General features: G+C 48.5%; 2 protein-coding genes and 1 long non-coding RNA gene across 10 annotated transcripts in view; 2 read left to right on the top strand and 1 right to left on the bottom strand.

Moving 5' to 3' along the window:
• Positions 1 to 9,230, top strand: part of Ptpn5 (protein tyrosine phosphatase non-receptor type 5) — a 47,248-nt gene extending 38,018 nt beyond the window's left edge. The window contains exons 9-14 of one of the 4 annotated variants that reach the window (XM_048788464.1): positions 1,759 to 1,838; positions 2,001 to 2,138; positions 2,637 to 2,747; positions 5,223 to 5,383; positions 5,473 to 5,586; positions 5,973 to 9,226. In XM_048788464.1, coding sequence (XP_048644421.1) covers positions 1,759 to 1,838; positions 2,001 to 2,138; positions 2,637 to 2,747; positions 5,223 to 5,383; positions 5,473 to 5,586; positions 5,973 to 6,066 — 698 coding nt within the window. In that variant the 3' untranslated portion in view covers positions 6,067 to 9,226. Of the gene's footprint in view, positions 1 to 1,758; positions 1,839 to 2,000; positions 2,139 to 2,636; positions 2,748 to 5,222; positions 5,384 to 5,472; positions 5,587 to 5,972 lie in introns of all 4 variants that reach the window. The other 3 variants (XM_048788463.1, XM_048788466.1, XM_048788465.1) reach the window with 3 other exon arrangements.
• Positions 1 to 14,876, bottom strand: part of LOC107135697 — a 46,525-nt gene extending 31,649 nt beyond the window's left edge. For 4 of the 5 annotated variants that reach the window (XR_007342370.1, XR_007342372.1, XR_007342369.1 and 1 more), the window contains exon 1: positions 12,792 to 12,922. This is a non-coding gene — a long non-coding RNA (uncharacterized LOC107135697). Of the gene's footprint in view, positions 1 to 12,791; positions 13,780 to 14,066 lie in introns of those variants that run through there. The other variant, XR_007342373.1, reaches the window with a different exon arrangement.
• The window catches only part of Igsf22 (immunoglobulin superfamily member 22), a 20,098-nt gene continuing 12,739 nt past the window's right edge, over positions 9,749 to 17,107 (top strand). The window contains exons 1-8 of the mRNA XM_015477694.2: positions 9,749 to 10,018; positions 12,804 to 12,935; positions 13,148 to 13,284; positions 14,477 to 14,576; positions 14,664 to 14,703; positions 14,869 to 15,043; positions 15,661 to 15,774; positions 16,267 to 16,429. Coding sequence (XP_015333180.1) covers positions 9,910 to 10,018; positions 12,804 to 12,935; positions 13,148 to 13,284; positions 14,477 to 14,576; positions 14,664 to 14,703; positions 14,869 to 15,043; positions 15,661 to 15,774; positions 16,267 to 16,429 — 970 coding nt within the window. The 5' untranslated portion in view covers positions 9,749 to 9,909. The remainder of the gene's footprint in view (positions 10,019 to 12,803; positions 12,936 to 13,147; positions 13,285 to 14,476; positions 14,577 to 14,663; positions 14,704 to 14,868; positions 15,044 to 15,660; positions 15,775 to 16,266; positions 16,430 to 17,107) is intronic.

Genomic DNA, 17,107 nt, shown 5'->3' with positions numbered 1-17,107 from the left:
GGCCCCCCGCTGTTACCACAGCCCCAGTGCTCACACGCCACTACTTGTCTGCCTCCCAACGCTGTGCCTTCTTTGGGGGAGGGACCGTGGCTTATTGCTTTAGGAGTCCCTTCTCACTTGCACAGCCCCAGGCACAGAGTCAGTGCTCCATAAGGGCCATCATTGCCACAATAGTTCTTTAATACCAAAGACCTGGGTATCTGACCAGAGGGGACGGTGCCCACTTCTGTCTTTCTGGCACCTAATCTGGGCAAGGGCAGCTAGGAAGAAGGGAGATGGCCCAGGCAGAGTTTCCTGTTCCTGTCCTCTGCTCCTCACCCAGAAGCCCCCTCCTGCTCACCCTCACTCCTCTCCATTCCTGCCACCCTTCTATGCCCCTCTCCATGAAATGTGCCCACCCCTGAGACACTGACCAAGATCCAGAGAGTGAACTGGGACAAGCAGAGGGCTGGATGGGGGAGACTTAAGCATGTCCCCTCCTGCTGCTCCAGGTTTTCTTCTTTCTATCCACTCAGTTAAGGTAAAACTTGTAAAAATGGTCCCAAGAGCAGCTAGCTCGTGGTGTCTACTGTGGCCCACATTACTTACTGATCTAAAGGCTCCATTTATTAATGTTAGATCCTTTAACCTTTACAAGATAAATGAGTTCACTGTAGAAGGAGGATGTCCCCAGTTGTAGATAAGGCAGGAGAGGTTAAGTAAATGGTCCATGTTGACAAGCTGGGAAGTCATAGAGCCAGGATTTGGACCAGGCTCTGTGGCTCAGTCATGTCTCTTAATGACACCCCCACACTGCCTTTGAGAGCCCCATCATGTGCACACTGGCAGTGCCTTTCCAGCCCTCCCTATTGCAGTGGAGAAACTGAGATTCAGAGAGGGGACAAGACAGGAGGCTGGTGACAAAGCACAACCGGGACCCAATGCTCCAGGCCCCCAGCCAGCTTCCCTACACACCCCACAGAACGTCCCAATCCCAGCCTCTCAAGACTAGTCAATACAGGGAGGCTCTGGCTGGAACAAAACAAATTCTACTCCAGGAAGAAGAACAAGATGTTATGGGAATCTGTTACCATGGAATTTGACAAGTAAAAAGATTGTGGGAGGAGACCCTTTGTGCTCACAACTCTACAAAGACCCTCCAGTCTCATTTCAGACATGGGAAACTTGACCTTTTTCTCCTAGTATTCTCCTCAGCTTTCTACCCCCAAATCTTAAAGCCCTTATATTTACAAAGAATTTCACAGTTTATTCAGCACTTCCACCTCTGTTTTCTCATTTATTTTCCCAATAGCTCTAGGAAGGAGGTATACTTACCCCCATGTTATAGATGAGAAAACAGAGGCTTAAAAAGGCCATGTGCTTTATAAGCTCACGGAGAAGTCGGTGACAGTGTGTTCTCGTATTCCAGCTGCTGCCTGCTGCCCAGGCGCTGTACCCAGGCCATTCCTTCCTTAACTAGCTCTCTTCACTCCAGAATACAAGGTGTGAGTGAGTACAGGGCAGCTTCAGGGGCAGAGGGCAGGCATTGAGGTGAGACCCAGGGCCTCTTTCTCTGTCCTCCTCTTCATCCTGGATTATCACCTGCCTGAATGGACCAAGGATGGGTCATCATTTTGCTAGTGTGCAGGAGAAGGAAGAACTGTAGGATCGCAGAAGAAATGTGGTGCTTTGGAGTAGACCAGGAATGGTGGGCCCTAGCAGCACCCATGAGGGGGTTAAGTGAACTAGAGATGGGATAGCCTCCCCTGTCCCCCACAGATCCTCATAGCAGAGTGTGTCTCACCTCGCCCGACCCTGATGATCCTCTGAGTTCCTACATCAACGCCAACTACATCCGGGTATGTAGCCCCATCCCAATGGCCTCCCACTGAAAGAGAGGCCTGAGCTGATGGGACCCCATCCTCCAGTCTGGCTCCAGCAAACCCCAGAAAAGCCTGGGATGGGGACAGGACCCTGAGAGCACTGCCTCTGACATTGACCTTGGACTTGGCTGGCCACAGGGCTACGGTGGAGAGGAGAAGGTATACATCGCCACACAGGGACCCATTGTCAGCACGATCGCTGACTTCTGGCGCATGGTGTGGCAGGAGCACACGCCCATCATTGTCATGATCACCAACATCGAGGAGATGAACGAGGTAGGGACCCCACTTTGCCAGTGTCTGCTTTTTTTGTGCCCTACACCAAGCATCTTGTTTTCATATTAATCCTTATGACAATCTTGTGAGACTGGTAGTGTTCGCTGCACTGGCCAGATGAGGAGATGTGAGGCTCAGTAAGGTTAAATCATTTGCTCAGTGCCACACACTCAAAGGCAATGCCTAGACCTGGTCTCTCCCACTCCAGTGCACATGATTGTAAGTACAAGGCTGCCAGGACTATGTCTATATGGAATAGTAACCCATTCAATTGAATCCCCATAGAAGTCTTTCAAAATGGGTATTATTTCCATTTTCAGATGGGGAAACTTGAGGCTCAGAGAAGACAATTAGCTTTTAGATGATGAAGCTGAGGTTTACACCCAATGTTAACAGCAAACTTGAATATTCCTCAGCTCTGAAGAATCATAGCGAGAGAATAAGAGGGAAGCAGGGTTGGGGGTGGGATATATCCAAACCTGATCTGGGCCCCTGCAGAAATGCACTGAGTATTGGCCAGAGGAGCAGGTGGTGCATGACGGCGTGGAGATCACTGTGCAGAAAGTCATTCACACAGAGGATTACCGGCTACGACTCATCTCCCTCAGGGTGAGACTGGGGCTGGGCTGGGCTGGTAGGATGGGGGATGGGGGTTTAATTGAGGACTCCACAGAGAACAAGGCCCAAGAGTACAATGTAGCTGATGTAAAGGTCTCTGTCACTCCCAGAATTCACTGATGAGCTAGGGTGAGGGAGTGGTGAATGGAGAGGCCAGACCAAACCCCCGTTGCATTTCCCAAACTGTGGTTGCATTTAATGCTGTTGGGCTCATTCTCTACGCTGCCATTCATAATGACTTTTAGCTCAGCTTTAAATGCTCCCTAGGCCAAGACTGGGTGAGAGAATTCAGCAACCTCCAGCATTGTCCTTATAACTAAAGGCTCATTATGACTTTGAGATGCAAACTAGAAACATCACTTCAACTGGGATGCTGGGCTTCTGGTATGTAATACCCAATATGTCCACCAGGGGTCAGGCGCTTCCATGGTTAACAGAAAATGTCAAGAAAAAGGAAGCTACACAAAATATGAGCAATACAAAACAGCCCAGAGTGGGGGAAGGAATCCTCCCACCCTGAGCTGTACTTCCTCCAGGATCATCATAACAGAAGAGACTGTTCCTTTGGAATCAGGGAGATTAATAAGTTCTGGTTTTGAAAAACGATAAGATTCAAGTTTGGGGGAAGTAGACTCTATTAATAACAACTCTGAAGGGAAGAAGAGATGAGGCAGGCACCAAGAAGGTGACACCCAATCTGCAAGCAACCTGGGAAGTCCATCAGTGGTGACAGCCACAGGGTCCAGCCACAGAAAGTGAGCTCAAGGCCTGAAACTTGTCCCTCTGAGCTGTCCCTCTTCCACTGTAAAGGAATGTCAGGGGGCACCTCAGCCCCCAGAGGGGAGTACCCACCATAGCAGCCCCTATAAATCTTTCTAAAGGGCATGAAGGGCCAGGGAGTAAAGATCAGAGGTTATAGTAGTTGTCACAGTCAAGTTACCCAAGGACCTGAGGAACAGCTTTCCAAGTAGAAATTTCCCAGAAAGAAAGACTGAGATGAGAGGGTTGGGGGCTGCCTCATCTTCTCAATGCCATGGAGCTGGTCAAGGAAAAAAAAACAGGGCATCTGAGGTTTGAGGGTATTTATTTTTGTCCATAAACCATTAAAAGCACCTGCCCTGAGCTTGGTTTTGGGTTGGATCCTGGGAACACAGCTGTCCAAAGCCTGAACTCTGCTCAAGAAGCACACAGAAGGTGATAAGGAAGCTAGAGATAGATAAGAATGCAGAAGGACTCTCTGCTAGCTGGCATGTTCAGGGAGATGCTGAAGTAGTGATGCTGAATGGACACTCAAAGGATGAGTAAGAGTTGACTGAGGACAGACAAGCAGGAAAAGCATTCCCAGCAGAGAAACAGCTGTGTGTGTGTGTGTGTGTGTGTGTGTTTGCGCGCGCGCGCTGCTGGGCATGTGCACGCATCCAGATGCTGTGCTAGAGATATTTTATCCACAGACCATTTTCAGGAGCATCCATTTCAAGTACACAGGGTGGCATATATGCCTGGAAGGGTAGAGCCTATGCCAGAGGTCTCATTTGCCAAGCTAAGAACTAAGGGGAATGGGTTTTATTCAGAGAGCAATAAGAGCCATTGAAGGGTGTCTTAGTCTGTGCAGGCTGCTATAACAAACACCACAGACTGAGTGGCCTATAAATGACAGACTTATTTCTCACAATTCTAGAGGCTGGGGAGTCTGGGATCAAAGCAGCAGCATGGTCAGGTTCTGCTGAGGGCTCACTTCCTGGTTCATGGCAAAAAGATGAAGCTCTCTGGAGCCTTTTATATAAGTACTTGAATCCCATTCACGAGGGTTCTGCCCTCAGGACTGAATCACCTTCCAAGGGCCCCATCTTCAAATACCCTCACACTGGGAAATAGGTTTCAACGTGTGAATTTGGTGTGGGGAAATGGGGGCGGGGGCACACATTCAGTCCATAGCAAAGGATTTTAAGCACAGGGTGGCAAATCCAGATTTCTGTTATGGAAAAACAGACCACTTCAACCTCTGTGGTCCCTGTGTGGTTAGGGAGGAGATGGGATCTCAGTGCAGTGGAGAGATGGTAAAGGTCAAAGTGGAGAGGAAATAACACCTAATAAGGATGGTGAGATGAGGCAAGCAGAGCAAAATCTGGAGAAAGGAAAGAGTCCCAGGCCTCTGGGCCATATGACTAAGGGACAACTAGGATATTTGGAATCTGGAGACAGTAATGACTTAGAGAAGGAGCTCTTGGCCTCTCTCAGATAATTCTGGAATTGTTGGGGCAGAACTAAAGACCAGCCCCCAGTACCAAGCTGACTTTGGCCCAGCTGGTGTCCCTGGGCAGTATGGTGTAGATGGGAGGGCTAAGGGCTCCCACTTCCTGTGTCCTTCCTATGTTTATCCTCCTTGCACCCCATCTCCATCTCTGGATGGTTTGTGGGCTGAAAGCATTCACATGTATCTGGGGTGGGCCTCTGTCTCCTGGGCAGAGTGGGGCCGAAGAGCGAGGCCTGAAACATTACTGGTTCACATCCTGGCCGGACCAGAAGACCCCAGACCGGGCTCCCCCACTCCTGCACCTAGTACGGGAGGTGGAAGAGGCAGCCCAGCAGGAGGGGCCCCACTGTGCCCCCATCATCGTCCACTGCAGGTGGGTTCTCCTAGCTACCCACTGGGATAGGGTCCCTCCCCATCCCTGGGTACTCTTCCCCTCACCCTGCCCATCCCCTCGGCCCTCAGTGCAGGGATCGGGAGGACCGGCTGCTTCATTGCCACCAGCATCTGCTGCCAGCAGCTGCGGCAGGAAGGTGTGGTGGACATCCTGAAGACCACATGCCAGCTCCGTCAGGACAGGTCAGCCCAACAGGCAGTGGTGGGGGCACACAGGGACACTGATGGGTACACAGGGGTGAGGGAAGATGACACACCAGGCATGGGCTAATGGGCAGATAAGGAATATGGAGGACAGCAGATAGAAGGGCAAGATCCAGATGATTCCTCTTCTGGATAAAAGGAAAGAGAAATAGAGCTGGCAGACAGGATGGGCCAAGAGCATGGGACCTATCATCTGGGTCCCTGACAAGAAAGATCAGGGACATTGGCTGGCAAGGGTTGGTCCCTCCAATTGCACAAGGCCCCTGGCATGCCTCACGAATGATGAGTACTCCATGGGTTTGGGGGCCCCCTCCTATAACTCATCCCTTAGTGACTTCATCCCACTTTGCATCTCTGCTGGGCAGGGGTGGCATGATCCAGACGTGTGAGCAGTACCAGTTTGTGCACCACGTCATGAGCCTCTATGAGAAGCAGCTGTCCCGCCAATCCCCAGAATGACCACACTTCTCTTCCAAGGTCCAACTGGGTACTGCCCAGCCAGAGTCTGGGCCCTCACTACAGTCATCCAGGGCCTTACTTGGGTCTGGCCTGCTCCCCTGATCCTATCTGTCCCTCTTCCTTCTCTTTGATCTGCTCCCTCCCTCCTCTATTAGCCTGGCCTGGCCCCTACCCCCAGCATAGCTCTTCCTTCTGTACATATTGGGGAGTGTGGCAGGGTGGGGGAGGAATGTGCCAGGCCAGGCCTGGGGCCCCAGGGCCTGACCCACCATGCAGACCTGGGGCCTCAGTTTTTAATGATGGTTCCATTGCTATTTGATCCAAAATGTTTCCATGCCTCACTCCAAGTGTCCTCCTGCTGCAGTGTGTTCTGTCTGTCCATCCATCTCTGCTGTCTATACCGGACACTGTGTCTCCTCAGCCCAGGAAAGGAGTAATGAGCTCCAGCCCCTAAGCAGCCCAGGCAGAGGTGCCTGCCTCAGGCCCCCATTCCCACTTCTCCCAACAGGCAAATTGCATTTTGCACCCAGTTACTGGTACCAGTAGATAGAGGATGGGGCTGACAACATGGAGGCCAGGCCTGGGGAGCTCCTGAGGGTTTGGCAGAGATCCCAGCTAGGGAAGGTCTCTGGGTTGGGATGGGCGTCACAGCCAGGGTGACCTCTTGGTGTCACATGCCCTCAGGATTCATTGGAAGGGGACAGATGGGGGTGGGGAACCCAAAGATCTGGGCCCTGACGGGGGGCTGGGGAGGGGAGCTCCAAGGGTGGGACGGGGACTTGGCCCCAGATCTGTGTAAAACATTTTTCTGTCACTGTGGAAAAGCCTTCCCAAAAGTCTCGCTGTGTGTCGCTCTGCGTGTGTTCCTGTGTCCATGCGTGTGGTGAGAGCCCATCAGCTGGGCATGCATGACTCTTTGGCAACATGTGTTATCTTGGAGCCACGTGTTTTTATTGATGACTTTAAATATTTATTCCACGGCAGACAGAGACATTTGGTGTCTTTTTATAATTCGCTCGTGGTCATTGAATAGAGCAATAAACAGAGCATTTTGAGCAAAACTAGCCTCCCAGGTCTTTGTGATTTACCTGTCCCCTGCACTCCATGGGGCTGTGTGCCCCTCTTTCCCAGCACAGGCACACACAGCTGGGCGCTCATGCTCACTGGTGCCCCTTGTGGAGACTCAAATCCAAAATTGAAAATAAGTCCCTTCTGCAAGATTCTCACACACTCTCAGCCCTAGCCCACTAGGTGCCCTAGGCCATGGGGAGCCTCAAAGACAGGTATGGGATGCTTCCAGAGAAGGCCCAGTATCTGGCAGGCCACTAGGTTCAACAGATGGGCTAGAGAGGTCAGGGCTGGGAAAAGGGGACATTCAGGTCACACTTAGGCCCCTCCTTGTTGTCAGCCCATATATCCCATGGTAGCCCCACCAGTCCCAACAGCAGCTGCAGCCCAGCAATTTCCCTTGTAAGGCCTGGACCAAGAGTAGCCCCTCCCAAGGGACCCAGGGAATCTGATCCTAAGCCATCCCAGACACTCCTGCTCTATTCTTATCCCCTTCCCCATGGGATGGAGCAAAAGTAGCTGTGACACCACTGAAGGTAGATGGGGGTCACCCCAGGGCAGGACGAGGTGCAGGGTGGGACTTCTGGCCAGCCTTGCAAGATACTAGAACCTTGAGTGGGTTGGCTGTGGGTCCAGATGTGCAGGGTATGCTACAGACAAGGAAAAGAACAGCGGGGTGGCTGAAGTAGCTCTCATGGAGGTCCCAGAGAAGGGGGCATGCTCTCCAGCTACCCTCCAATAGAGATCTCCCTCCAAAAGGATGTGCCCCTCTACCCAGATTACAGAAATTGTACAGAAATCCTCTCCTTTCTGCTTAGGCCGCGCATGCACCACACATGGTAGTGTTCAGCCCCTTGGATTGGTGCAAGTGGCAGATACCCTAGAACTTCCCCAGTGCATCCCAGAAAAACAAAGACCTGTGGCTTTGCTCCCAACCCCTGCTGGACTGTGCATGCACATATACCTGAGCATGTACATGTACACACACTGACATGAGAACTTCGGCTCAGAGAAGTCCACTCAGCAGCAGCGAGAAGCAAAACTTCTACCACAAAGGAACAAAAAACGTACTTAGGGACCACCACCCTCTGCCTCCCTCCCACCTGGTCCCCAGTGTTTCCTCCAGCCCTCCAGCTTGCTTCCCTCCCCAACTTCTCACCCCTGAAGCTGTGTGCCATCCCACTGAGGTAAGAGTCTAAGTAAGGGATCCCCCCAGGGGGCCAGTTATTTAAGGAACTGATGATCCTCAGTGCCCGCTTTTGGGGCAAAGAAGAAGGAGACGGACACCCTACAGCTCGGGCACCAGCTGAACCCCAAGCTGTGGATACAGCATTCAAGTATTGGAAGGTACTGGTCAGTTCAGAAGGTAAGGCTTCCCTCATGCCCCTGGAAGGGGGCACAGGCTGGTAGCTTGTGAGCCCCTAAGGGGACAGGGAAGTGGTCTCAGAACCCAAAGGTAGAAGTTTAAATGAGGTGGGATAGGAGGGTAGTCTCAAACCACATAGCTCAGGAGAAGGCTTTTGATTCCCTAGAAGGCCACTGGCCTGAAAGCCAAGAAACTATGAATTGCCAGGCACAGTGGCACTCACCCATAATCCCAGTGACTTGGGAGTCTGAGGCAGAAGGATCACAAGTTTGAAACCAGCCTTGGCAGCTTAGCAAGACCCTGTCTCAAAAAATAAAAAAGGCCTGAGATATAGTTCAGTGGTTAAGCACTCCTGGGTTTAATTTCCAACAAAAAAAAAAAAAGAAGAAGAAGAAGAAGAAGAAGCAGCGGCAGCTAGGACCCTGTTCTGAGTAAGCTTGGACAGTGGACAGGCCATTTCTCTTGACATAATTTTCCTCATATACCAAATAAGGGTTTAAAATTGATATGCGGGTTAAAGGAGGCAGGTATTTACATTTATCGGATACTGTGGATCTGTTGAGAATGAAAAAATTCTTTATGAATTGGCATGCAAAGGTCTCCAAGATAATATTAAGTAAAAAATGAAAGGGAGCAGAACAGTGTGTATAATAGACTGCCAGGCATTAAAAAAAAAAGAACATACATCCGTGTTCTCATGAAGGAGCCTAAAGGCTACATACGGTAACCTCTCAGGAGAGCATGGGAGATGGGGCACCCAGGAGTGGGAAGGAGATGTTTTAGTTTCTTTTTTAATGTGGTTGAACTATACTTATATATGTTATAAAATTATAATGAATATAAACTAAGCCTCTGCCTTTACTGTGTCATAAGTGAAAGCAAAGCTGTGGGAATGAATGGTCATCTATCTTAGCATTCCACCAAAGCCAGGGGTCCCTAGGACCCAGAAAGAAGATCCAAAGGTTCCTTCTAAGGCATGTTCCAGCATGGCTTAGTCAGGAAGTTCCTTCTCAGGTCCTGCGTCATTACCTCCTGGTAAAGCGCCCATGTCCACAGGTATCCTCAACACCCTATGGACCCTACGTGGTTGGCTTACTTATTCTCAGCCCTGTATCTTCCCCTTCTAAGAACTTGGAATTGTTTTGGGTTACCTGGTGAGGGGACAGGCCTATTGGTACTTGTAATCAATCAGAGAAAGGGATAAGAAGTAAAGAAAAGAGAGGTCAGAGAGCAAAGGCCTGCTCTCCTCACCCTTTCCTCTGCATTCTCATTGCCCATACACCCACCCACACACATGCACTCACACATGAACAAACATCTCTGAGTCACCCTCCTTCTCCCTCCCATGTTCTTTGTGGCCTCATTCTTCCCCTGGTCCTCACAGGTGAGTGCTCAAGTCTATTGTCACCATGACGACCATTCACCACCAGCAGATGCTGCAGGAGCACGTGTCCATGGAGTTCTCCAGCTCCACCACCCACATACAGACCTTCTCCCAGACAACCAAGATCGTGGGAGGCAAGTAGAGAAAGAGGGGTTGGGAAGGGGCAGCTTTCTTTGTCCATACCTATCCTGGAGTAGCCTCAGTCCTTGCCACTAGTGGGCCTCTCAGGAGCCCTCAATACCAGTAGCAACCCCCTCCCCACCTGTGCTTCTAATCTGGGGCTTGATAAATCTTCACCCAGCTGGTTGTTCACCCATAGATCCAGGAAAACAGATTAAGAAAAACCAGTCACATGGATGTGTGTGAAAGACTGATAAAATCTAAATTGCTTAAGGAGACCTGAGGCTAATGGACTGTGTCTCCCATAGTAGAATTTCAACATGAGGAAAGATAGGAAGGTAGTCACCTTATCTACATATGAATAATGCTGACACTGTTCCATTTAAGAAACAGGAGACTTGGCTACCAGCAGAGAGAGGATGAACACATAAACAAGTGACCTAAGCTCCCAGGTTCTTAACCCTTGGGGACCAGACTTGGGCCAGGACAGATCCAAGAGAAAGTTGAGAAAGGGTCTCAGAGCACTGCAGACTGTTTTAGTTTAATGTCTCTAGTGGAAAGTGATTAAAAGATGGCCAGGGGCCATCCTCACAATCATTGCCTCTCCCTCAAGGTTCCAGAAGGATAGAGTCTCTCAAGGATAGAGTCTCTCTGTGCACAAGGTCAAAGTCAGATAAACATTCTAGACCAAGCACTCCTGGCTAATGAGGCAGAGTAAGTAGAACAGCCAGGACCCAAGGTCTAAATTCTAAACCAGAAGTTGCAAATTCAAGTGATTTATATCAATGGTTCTCCTCTCTGGTCACATAATAGAGCAATCTTAGTTTAGTGGGTGGAGAAGGTGAAAAGAATGTCAATACCTAAGTTTCACTCCAGACCATTAAATCAGTTATTTTCATAAAGCTCTCCAGGGATTCTGATGTGTAGCCAGAGCTGAAAACTACTGACCAACAGAGTCCATGCAGGGAATATAAATGTGGGGAAAAGATGGGTAAACTGGAGAGGACACTCCATCTAAAGGACAGCCACATCTCACCTCCCACTGACTGTTGTTAATGTGGGAATACGAGTTCAGTGTTGAGAATACAGCAATCTGAATTTTTATGTGAACTATTTCAGTTATCAGATATAGGGCTGCTTTTTTTTTTGTCTGCATATTGCAGAGGTCAAATAAAAGACATCTTCAGGCCAGATACAGCCTCCACACAGCTATTTAAGAACTCCAGTCATTATTTCAAAGAAGACCATGAGAGCTTAATAGGATTATGGGTTGGTTTTGTTTTCTCATCTTGATCCTTCCAATTAATGGGGATGCTAAAGGAACCTACTTCCATAGAATGCTGTGAATATTAAATAAAATCATCTCTGATATGTGCCTACCATAGTTTCTTGTACAAGGAACATGCCCCATGAATGAGAGCAATTGTTATTTGTTGATAACTCACCAGCTAAGAAGATTTTATGTTGTTTATAGTGCTAAAATAGTTTTTTTGTTTTCCAAATAGGAAATTATATTACCACATTGAATATGCTCTTGGGAGCTTAGAGGTGTAGCTCAGTGAGCACATGCTTAGCATGTGCAAAGGCCCTGGGTTGGATTACCAGCACTGAAAAATAAATAAATAAAAAGTGAACATACTCAAATAATGAGATTCATATGTATATCCCTGCTGAAATAGGACTATATCCTGTCCTTCAATTAAGAATCACCACTCTGAGACCAGATATGGTGGTGCATGCCTTTTATCCCAGTACTTGGAGACTAAGGCTAGAGGATCACAAATTGAAAGCCAGCCTGGGCAACTTAGTGAGAACTTATCTCAAAATAAAAAGTGTTGGAGTATATGTCAGTGATAGAAGACCCCAAAGCTCCATTCCCAGTATGAAGGTTGGGGGAAATCACTACTTTCAAGACAATGAATGATGAATCCACAGAATGGCAGGGGGGAAAGTCTGGAGCCAAGCTTAACTAAGCTACAGCCCTCACAAGCAGAAAGGTCTGGCCCATATTAATGCTAGTGAGGTACAAAGACTTCCAGAAGAGAAGTCCGAGAAAACAAGGAAATCCTAAAATAGAAGTGGGGTTTTTGCTGTTGTTGTTGTTGTTGTTGTTTGTTTGTTTCTGAAACAGGGGCATTGCTAAATTTCCCAGGCTGGCCTTCCACTTACAACTCAAGAGTCAGCTTCCCAAGTCAATGAGATTGTAGATGTACATCAGGGAAGACTCCTTTTTGTTTTGTTTTTTGTGTGGTGATGGGGATTGAACACAGGGCCTTGTGCATGTGAGGCAAACACTCTACCAACTGAGCTATATCCCTAGTCCCTGAATATTCCTTTTTAATAAAAATAATAAGATTCAGGGCTGTGGAACAGTGAGGTGATTGACCATTGAGGAATGGAAAGGAGTTGGCGTCCCCTAGTGGCTACAATTTGACATAGCAATGCCCCATCTACTAAGCTCTCTCTCGCTCTCTCGCGCTCTCTCTCTCTCTCTCTCTCTCTCTCTCTCTCTATATATATATATATATATATATATATATTAGATGGACACAACACCTTTATTTTATTTGTTTTGGTTTTTATTTTTTATGTGGGGCCAGGGTTGTGGCTCAGTAGAAGATGCTTGCCTAGCATGTGTGAGGCACTGAGGTCCCTCTTTCTGTGTGAAAGTGGGTTCTGTACCTGCTGGATTTGGCTCTCCTGCTCCACCATCCATCCCCTAAAGCAAAAATGAGTTCTCCAATCCAGAACTGAGCTCCCTACCTGGAGCCCATTCTGACTCCTCACCTGCTCCCACAGAGGAAGTCGTGACGAGGAAGTCCTCCAGCACAGTGGAGTTCTTCAATTTGGTGACCCGGAGTTCCAACATCCCTGCCGGCGAGAGCGTCCCTGAGTTTGTGGAGAAACCTCACCCGATCACCTTACCTGAGGGTGTGTCACTGCCTGTCTTTCCCCAATCCCCTGATTCTTCCCCAGGTTCACCCGCCCCACCCAATGTTCCCCAATACACAGACGTTGGCAGAGCCAAGTGAGTAGTATCCTCCCCATGGCTGGGCTAGGCCCAGATCTTCAGGAAGAGGAGAGAGCAGGCAGAGTGTCTAGCCTGTGGGCGGAGGTAAAAATGTGTCCTGTGCCCACCACAGGGGATAAAGCTGTGTTCCGAGCACGGGTGCAGGGGAACCCCAAACCCAACGTCTCCTGGAAGAGAGAGAGTGGCATCCCCATCAAGGAGTCCGCTAAGATATTCTACGACAGCATTAACAAGGAGCACGTGCTGAAGGTGCGCCCTGATGTCAAGGTCCATTACCAAGGAGGTGGGAAGCAGGGAACCCAGGGCGGATTGCCTTTCCTCACACCTAAAAAAGAGCCACAAGGGCAACCCAAAAACTGGGCAGTGGGAAGACAGGACATTGTTACCCTAAAGGCACAGGCAGGCTGGAAGAAGCTGACTCAGGAACTGTGGTTTTGCCAGTCAAAGAAGGGAACCAAAATTACCCACACAGCAAGGTCTAGCTAAGGCAAAGTCAGAAGGACAGGGCCAGAAGGTGAGAGAGCCAAAGACAAAGGAGAGATCAAATCAGTGGATGTGGGAGGAAGCTGCAGAATCATAGTGGGCAGAGTGAGAATGAGGATTAGCGCCTCCGGGATTGGGATTGATTGGCCAGAGCAGTGTGAGCGTAGGGGGTTTTGGACCCAGAAAAGTCCTGCCTTAGGCCCATCAGCTTCTGGGTCACTTCCCAAGAGCTGGTACTCGGCTTCAACCTCTGGCTTCAGGCTGTTGGAGGAAAGGGATGGTGGATTACTGGGAGATGTAGGCCTATAATTACTCCCGACCCTATAATTACTCTGGTCCTGCCCCACATCCCTTTGTGAAAAAAAAGATCTCCTCTCTCCCCCAAAGTCCCAGAAGGACAGAATCCCTCTGACAGAAGTTGGCTCCTTCTTCTTCCAAATCCCAGCATTAACTGGACCCAGCCTGGCACAAGCACACAAGCTGCCCTAGAGTCCCCCTACTGGCCACCCCTTACATAAGCTCATTCATTCAGCAGCACTTATGATTACCTTGACTTCCCAGAGCCCACCCAGCTGTAAGCGCCTGCAGACATGCACCAAGTCAACCCTATTCACCGTTTCCTGGGGTTCAGCACAGCCACTAATACAAAGGAGTAAATAAATGTATTACATGAAGAAAATGTTCATTTGGTGCTGAAAACTTAGAAGTCAGAAAGTCCCCACTTTCTAGGAGCTCTCAACCCAGGGACAGAATCTGAGAAGCAAATAGAGAATGTTATTACCAGAAAATCAGGTGGAAAACAGGCATCCTCATACTAGCTATTACTTGGTACCTCCAAATCATAGAGGCTGCTCAATCCATCCAACACTCAGTCCCTCCCCAAAGAAAGTCTCTTTCCTCATCTTATAAGAAGTCACTCTGTGGTTCCCTCCCTGTGCCCTCTAATGGTCTGATCCAGCTGGAACCACTGACCTCAGATGACTCCGACAACTACAAGTGCATTGCAAGCAATGACCATGCAGATGCCATCTACACCGTGTCCCTGCTGGTGACAGAGGGTGAGACAGCCCCCTCCTCCTGACCTTTGCTCTTAAGATAGACTTAGACTCCCCTCTGTCTGACATTGCCCCTCTTTCTGTCCTCAGGTCAAGAAAAACTAGATTTCAAGAAGATGTTGAAGAAGAGGTGAGACTAGGAAGCCCAGGGTACACTCTCCCACCCAAGCTGGAGCCTTCAAAGGCCCCTCAACAGGTCCCTGAATTCCAAGAATTCATGGATTCAAAGTTGGGAAAGCTCCCTCTGTCCTCAGATGGGAGGCACTTAGTACAGCTTGGTCCCCTCTTTCTCCAGGGCTCCTCCACCCCCCAAGAAGAAGCAGAAAGTGACAGATGAGAAAGAGATGCTGGAGATTTTGTCCAAGGTGCCCAAGAAAGACTTTGAAAAGGTCTGCATGGAGTATGGTTTCACTGACTTCCGGGGGCTGCTCAAGAAGCTCAAAGGGATGAAGAAGAAAGCGGAAGTGGAGGTCAGTGCCCAGCAGGGGGCTGGAACCTGCAAGCCAGGGCATAGGCTTCAATGCCAGTGCTAAAGCCAACCTGCACACACATTCTCAGAGGCCTACTTTCCACTGCAAGAGCAGGAAAGGAACTCAAGTCACTTCCTCCTACCTCTCCTCTCTTTACCTCTTCCTGGTGTGCTTGCATGAACTTTGGAATCATAGAGATCTGGCATCAAATCCCAGCTCTACTGCTTTATTGGCTGTGTGACCTTGAGTATCTCTCTTGAGTTTCCATTTCCTCATCTGCAAAATGAAAACTATACTTTCCTCCTTTATTTGTTTTTGTGTTGTTGTCATTCATTTCTTCACTCAACAAACTCATATTAAGCATCAACACTTTACAGAATCTGTGTAATAGGCCCAGATACAAAGTCACTTTCACAAATAGCAGTTCCTTTCTCATCCCCCATAATATTCTTCTCCTAAACCTTCTAGTTGATCAATGACCCTGGGGGAAGGAGTTATTTAATGAGCCTACTCATTTCTCCCCAGTCCCTTAGGGGGTCTCCTCTAGAATTTTGGAAACCACCTGGGCATACTCCAGATGCTCTAACATTTGCCATTTTATTAAAATAATCTTACAGGCCATCCGGATTCTGAAGCCCCTGGAAGACATAGAGACCAAGATTGATACCACAGTAACCTTTGAGTGCATCCTGGAGCTGAAGGACCCCAATGTCAAGATGATATGGATCAAGGTGGGGTCCACCCTAGTAATATAATTTCTTCTTTGCATCCTCTCTGTTCTCAGACCCTCTCATTATCTGTAAGCCAGGGCCTCTCTTCCATCCCATCAAGAGAATGCCCTCATACAGTTGAAAGAGGCAGGGAGCTGGACTTTATTCTTAGCTCTTCCATCACTTTGCTTTTGATCTAAGACAGTCACTTTTCTCTCTCTGTGCCTCAGTCTACCTGTCTTTACACTGAAAGGCTAGATTAGATAATCATAAGGTCACTGAAGATCTGTGCCTCTAGGAGAAAGCATCTAATGAACTCACACATATTAAGAGTTTAAGCCTTATGGGGAGACAGGGATTCGGAATCTCTCAAGCCAGATTATAGGGGCCTCTGAGAATGTTTAGAGAGATGGACAATGCATCCACCTGCTTAAGCTGGCTTTGGGGAATGGGAGCTCTGTAAGTCTCCTCCTAAACCCCTTCATCAGCTTTCCCACCTGTTCCATGAGGCAGGATACTGAGCCACTGAGGATCCAATACTCCCTGGGCAAGTATGATGTGAAGCAGATGGGCACCAAGTACATGCTGGTGATTACCAACGTAAACATGAGTGACGCCGGCGTCTACAGCCTGTCTGTGGGTGATAAGCGGATGAGTGCACAGCTCACAGTGCTGGGTATGAACGTGGGTCTTGGAGAGGAATGGCCAGGGAGGGGTCCTTGGGGATATTGGAAAGAAACTGTGAGATTATGCATGAAAGAACTGCAAGAAGATGGGTGTTAATAGAAGAAAAAAAAATAAGCTGTAAGGGAGAGGACTGTGAGATAATAAGTGCCGTGGGACATGTAGCATACTGGTTAAGAGCACAGACTCTGAAGCTAGACTACTGGAAAGTCATATCCCAGCTTCTGCTAATTATGAGCTGTAAGATTTAAGGCAAGTTATTTAACTTCTTTTCTTCAGTAAAAATAAAACTGTAAAACGTGGAATCAGGTAAAATATATGTGATAAATGGATGAACTAATATGTGCAAATTGGCTAGAAGGTTTTAAAAAATTGCTATTAGGGGCTGGAGTTGTGGCTCAGTGGTAGAGCACTTGCCTAGCATGTGTGAGGCCCTGGGTTTGATCCTCAGCATCACATAAAAATAAGTAAATAAAATAAAAGAGCCATTTACAACTAAAATATATTTTTTTAAAAAAAAATGGCTATTAACATTACTGGAGAGGAGACCCTGGGAATAGACTCCAGAGAAGAAGGGCTCACCAGTGGGATGAAAGAAAGGGTGCTTCCCCCCAGTGGTGGTCTACAGAACACCAGTGACACTTGCATATCTATGTTCCCTTCTGTGTTC

Source organism: Marmota marmota, unplaced genomic scaffold (genome assembly GCF_001458135.2).
Source record: "Marmota marmota marmota unplaced genomic scaffold, marMar, whole genome shotgun sequence".
Lineage (NCBI taxonomy): Eukaryota > Metazoa > Chordata > Mammalia > Rodentia > Sciuridae > Marmota > Marmota marmota.
This window is presented reverse-complemented; position numbering and strand designations above follow the sequence as displayed.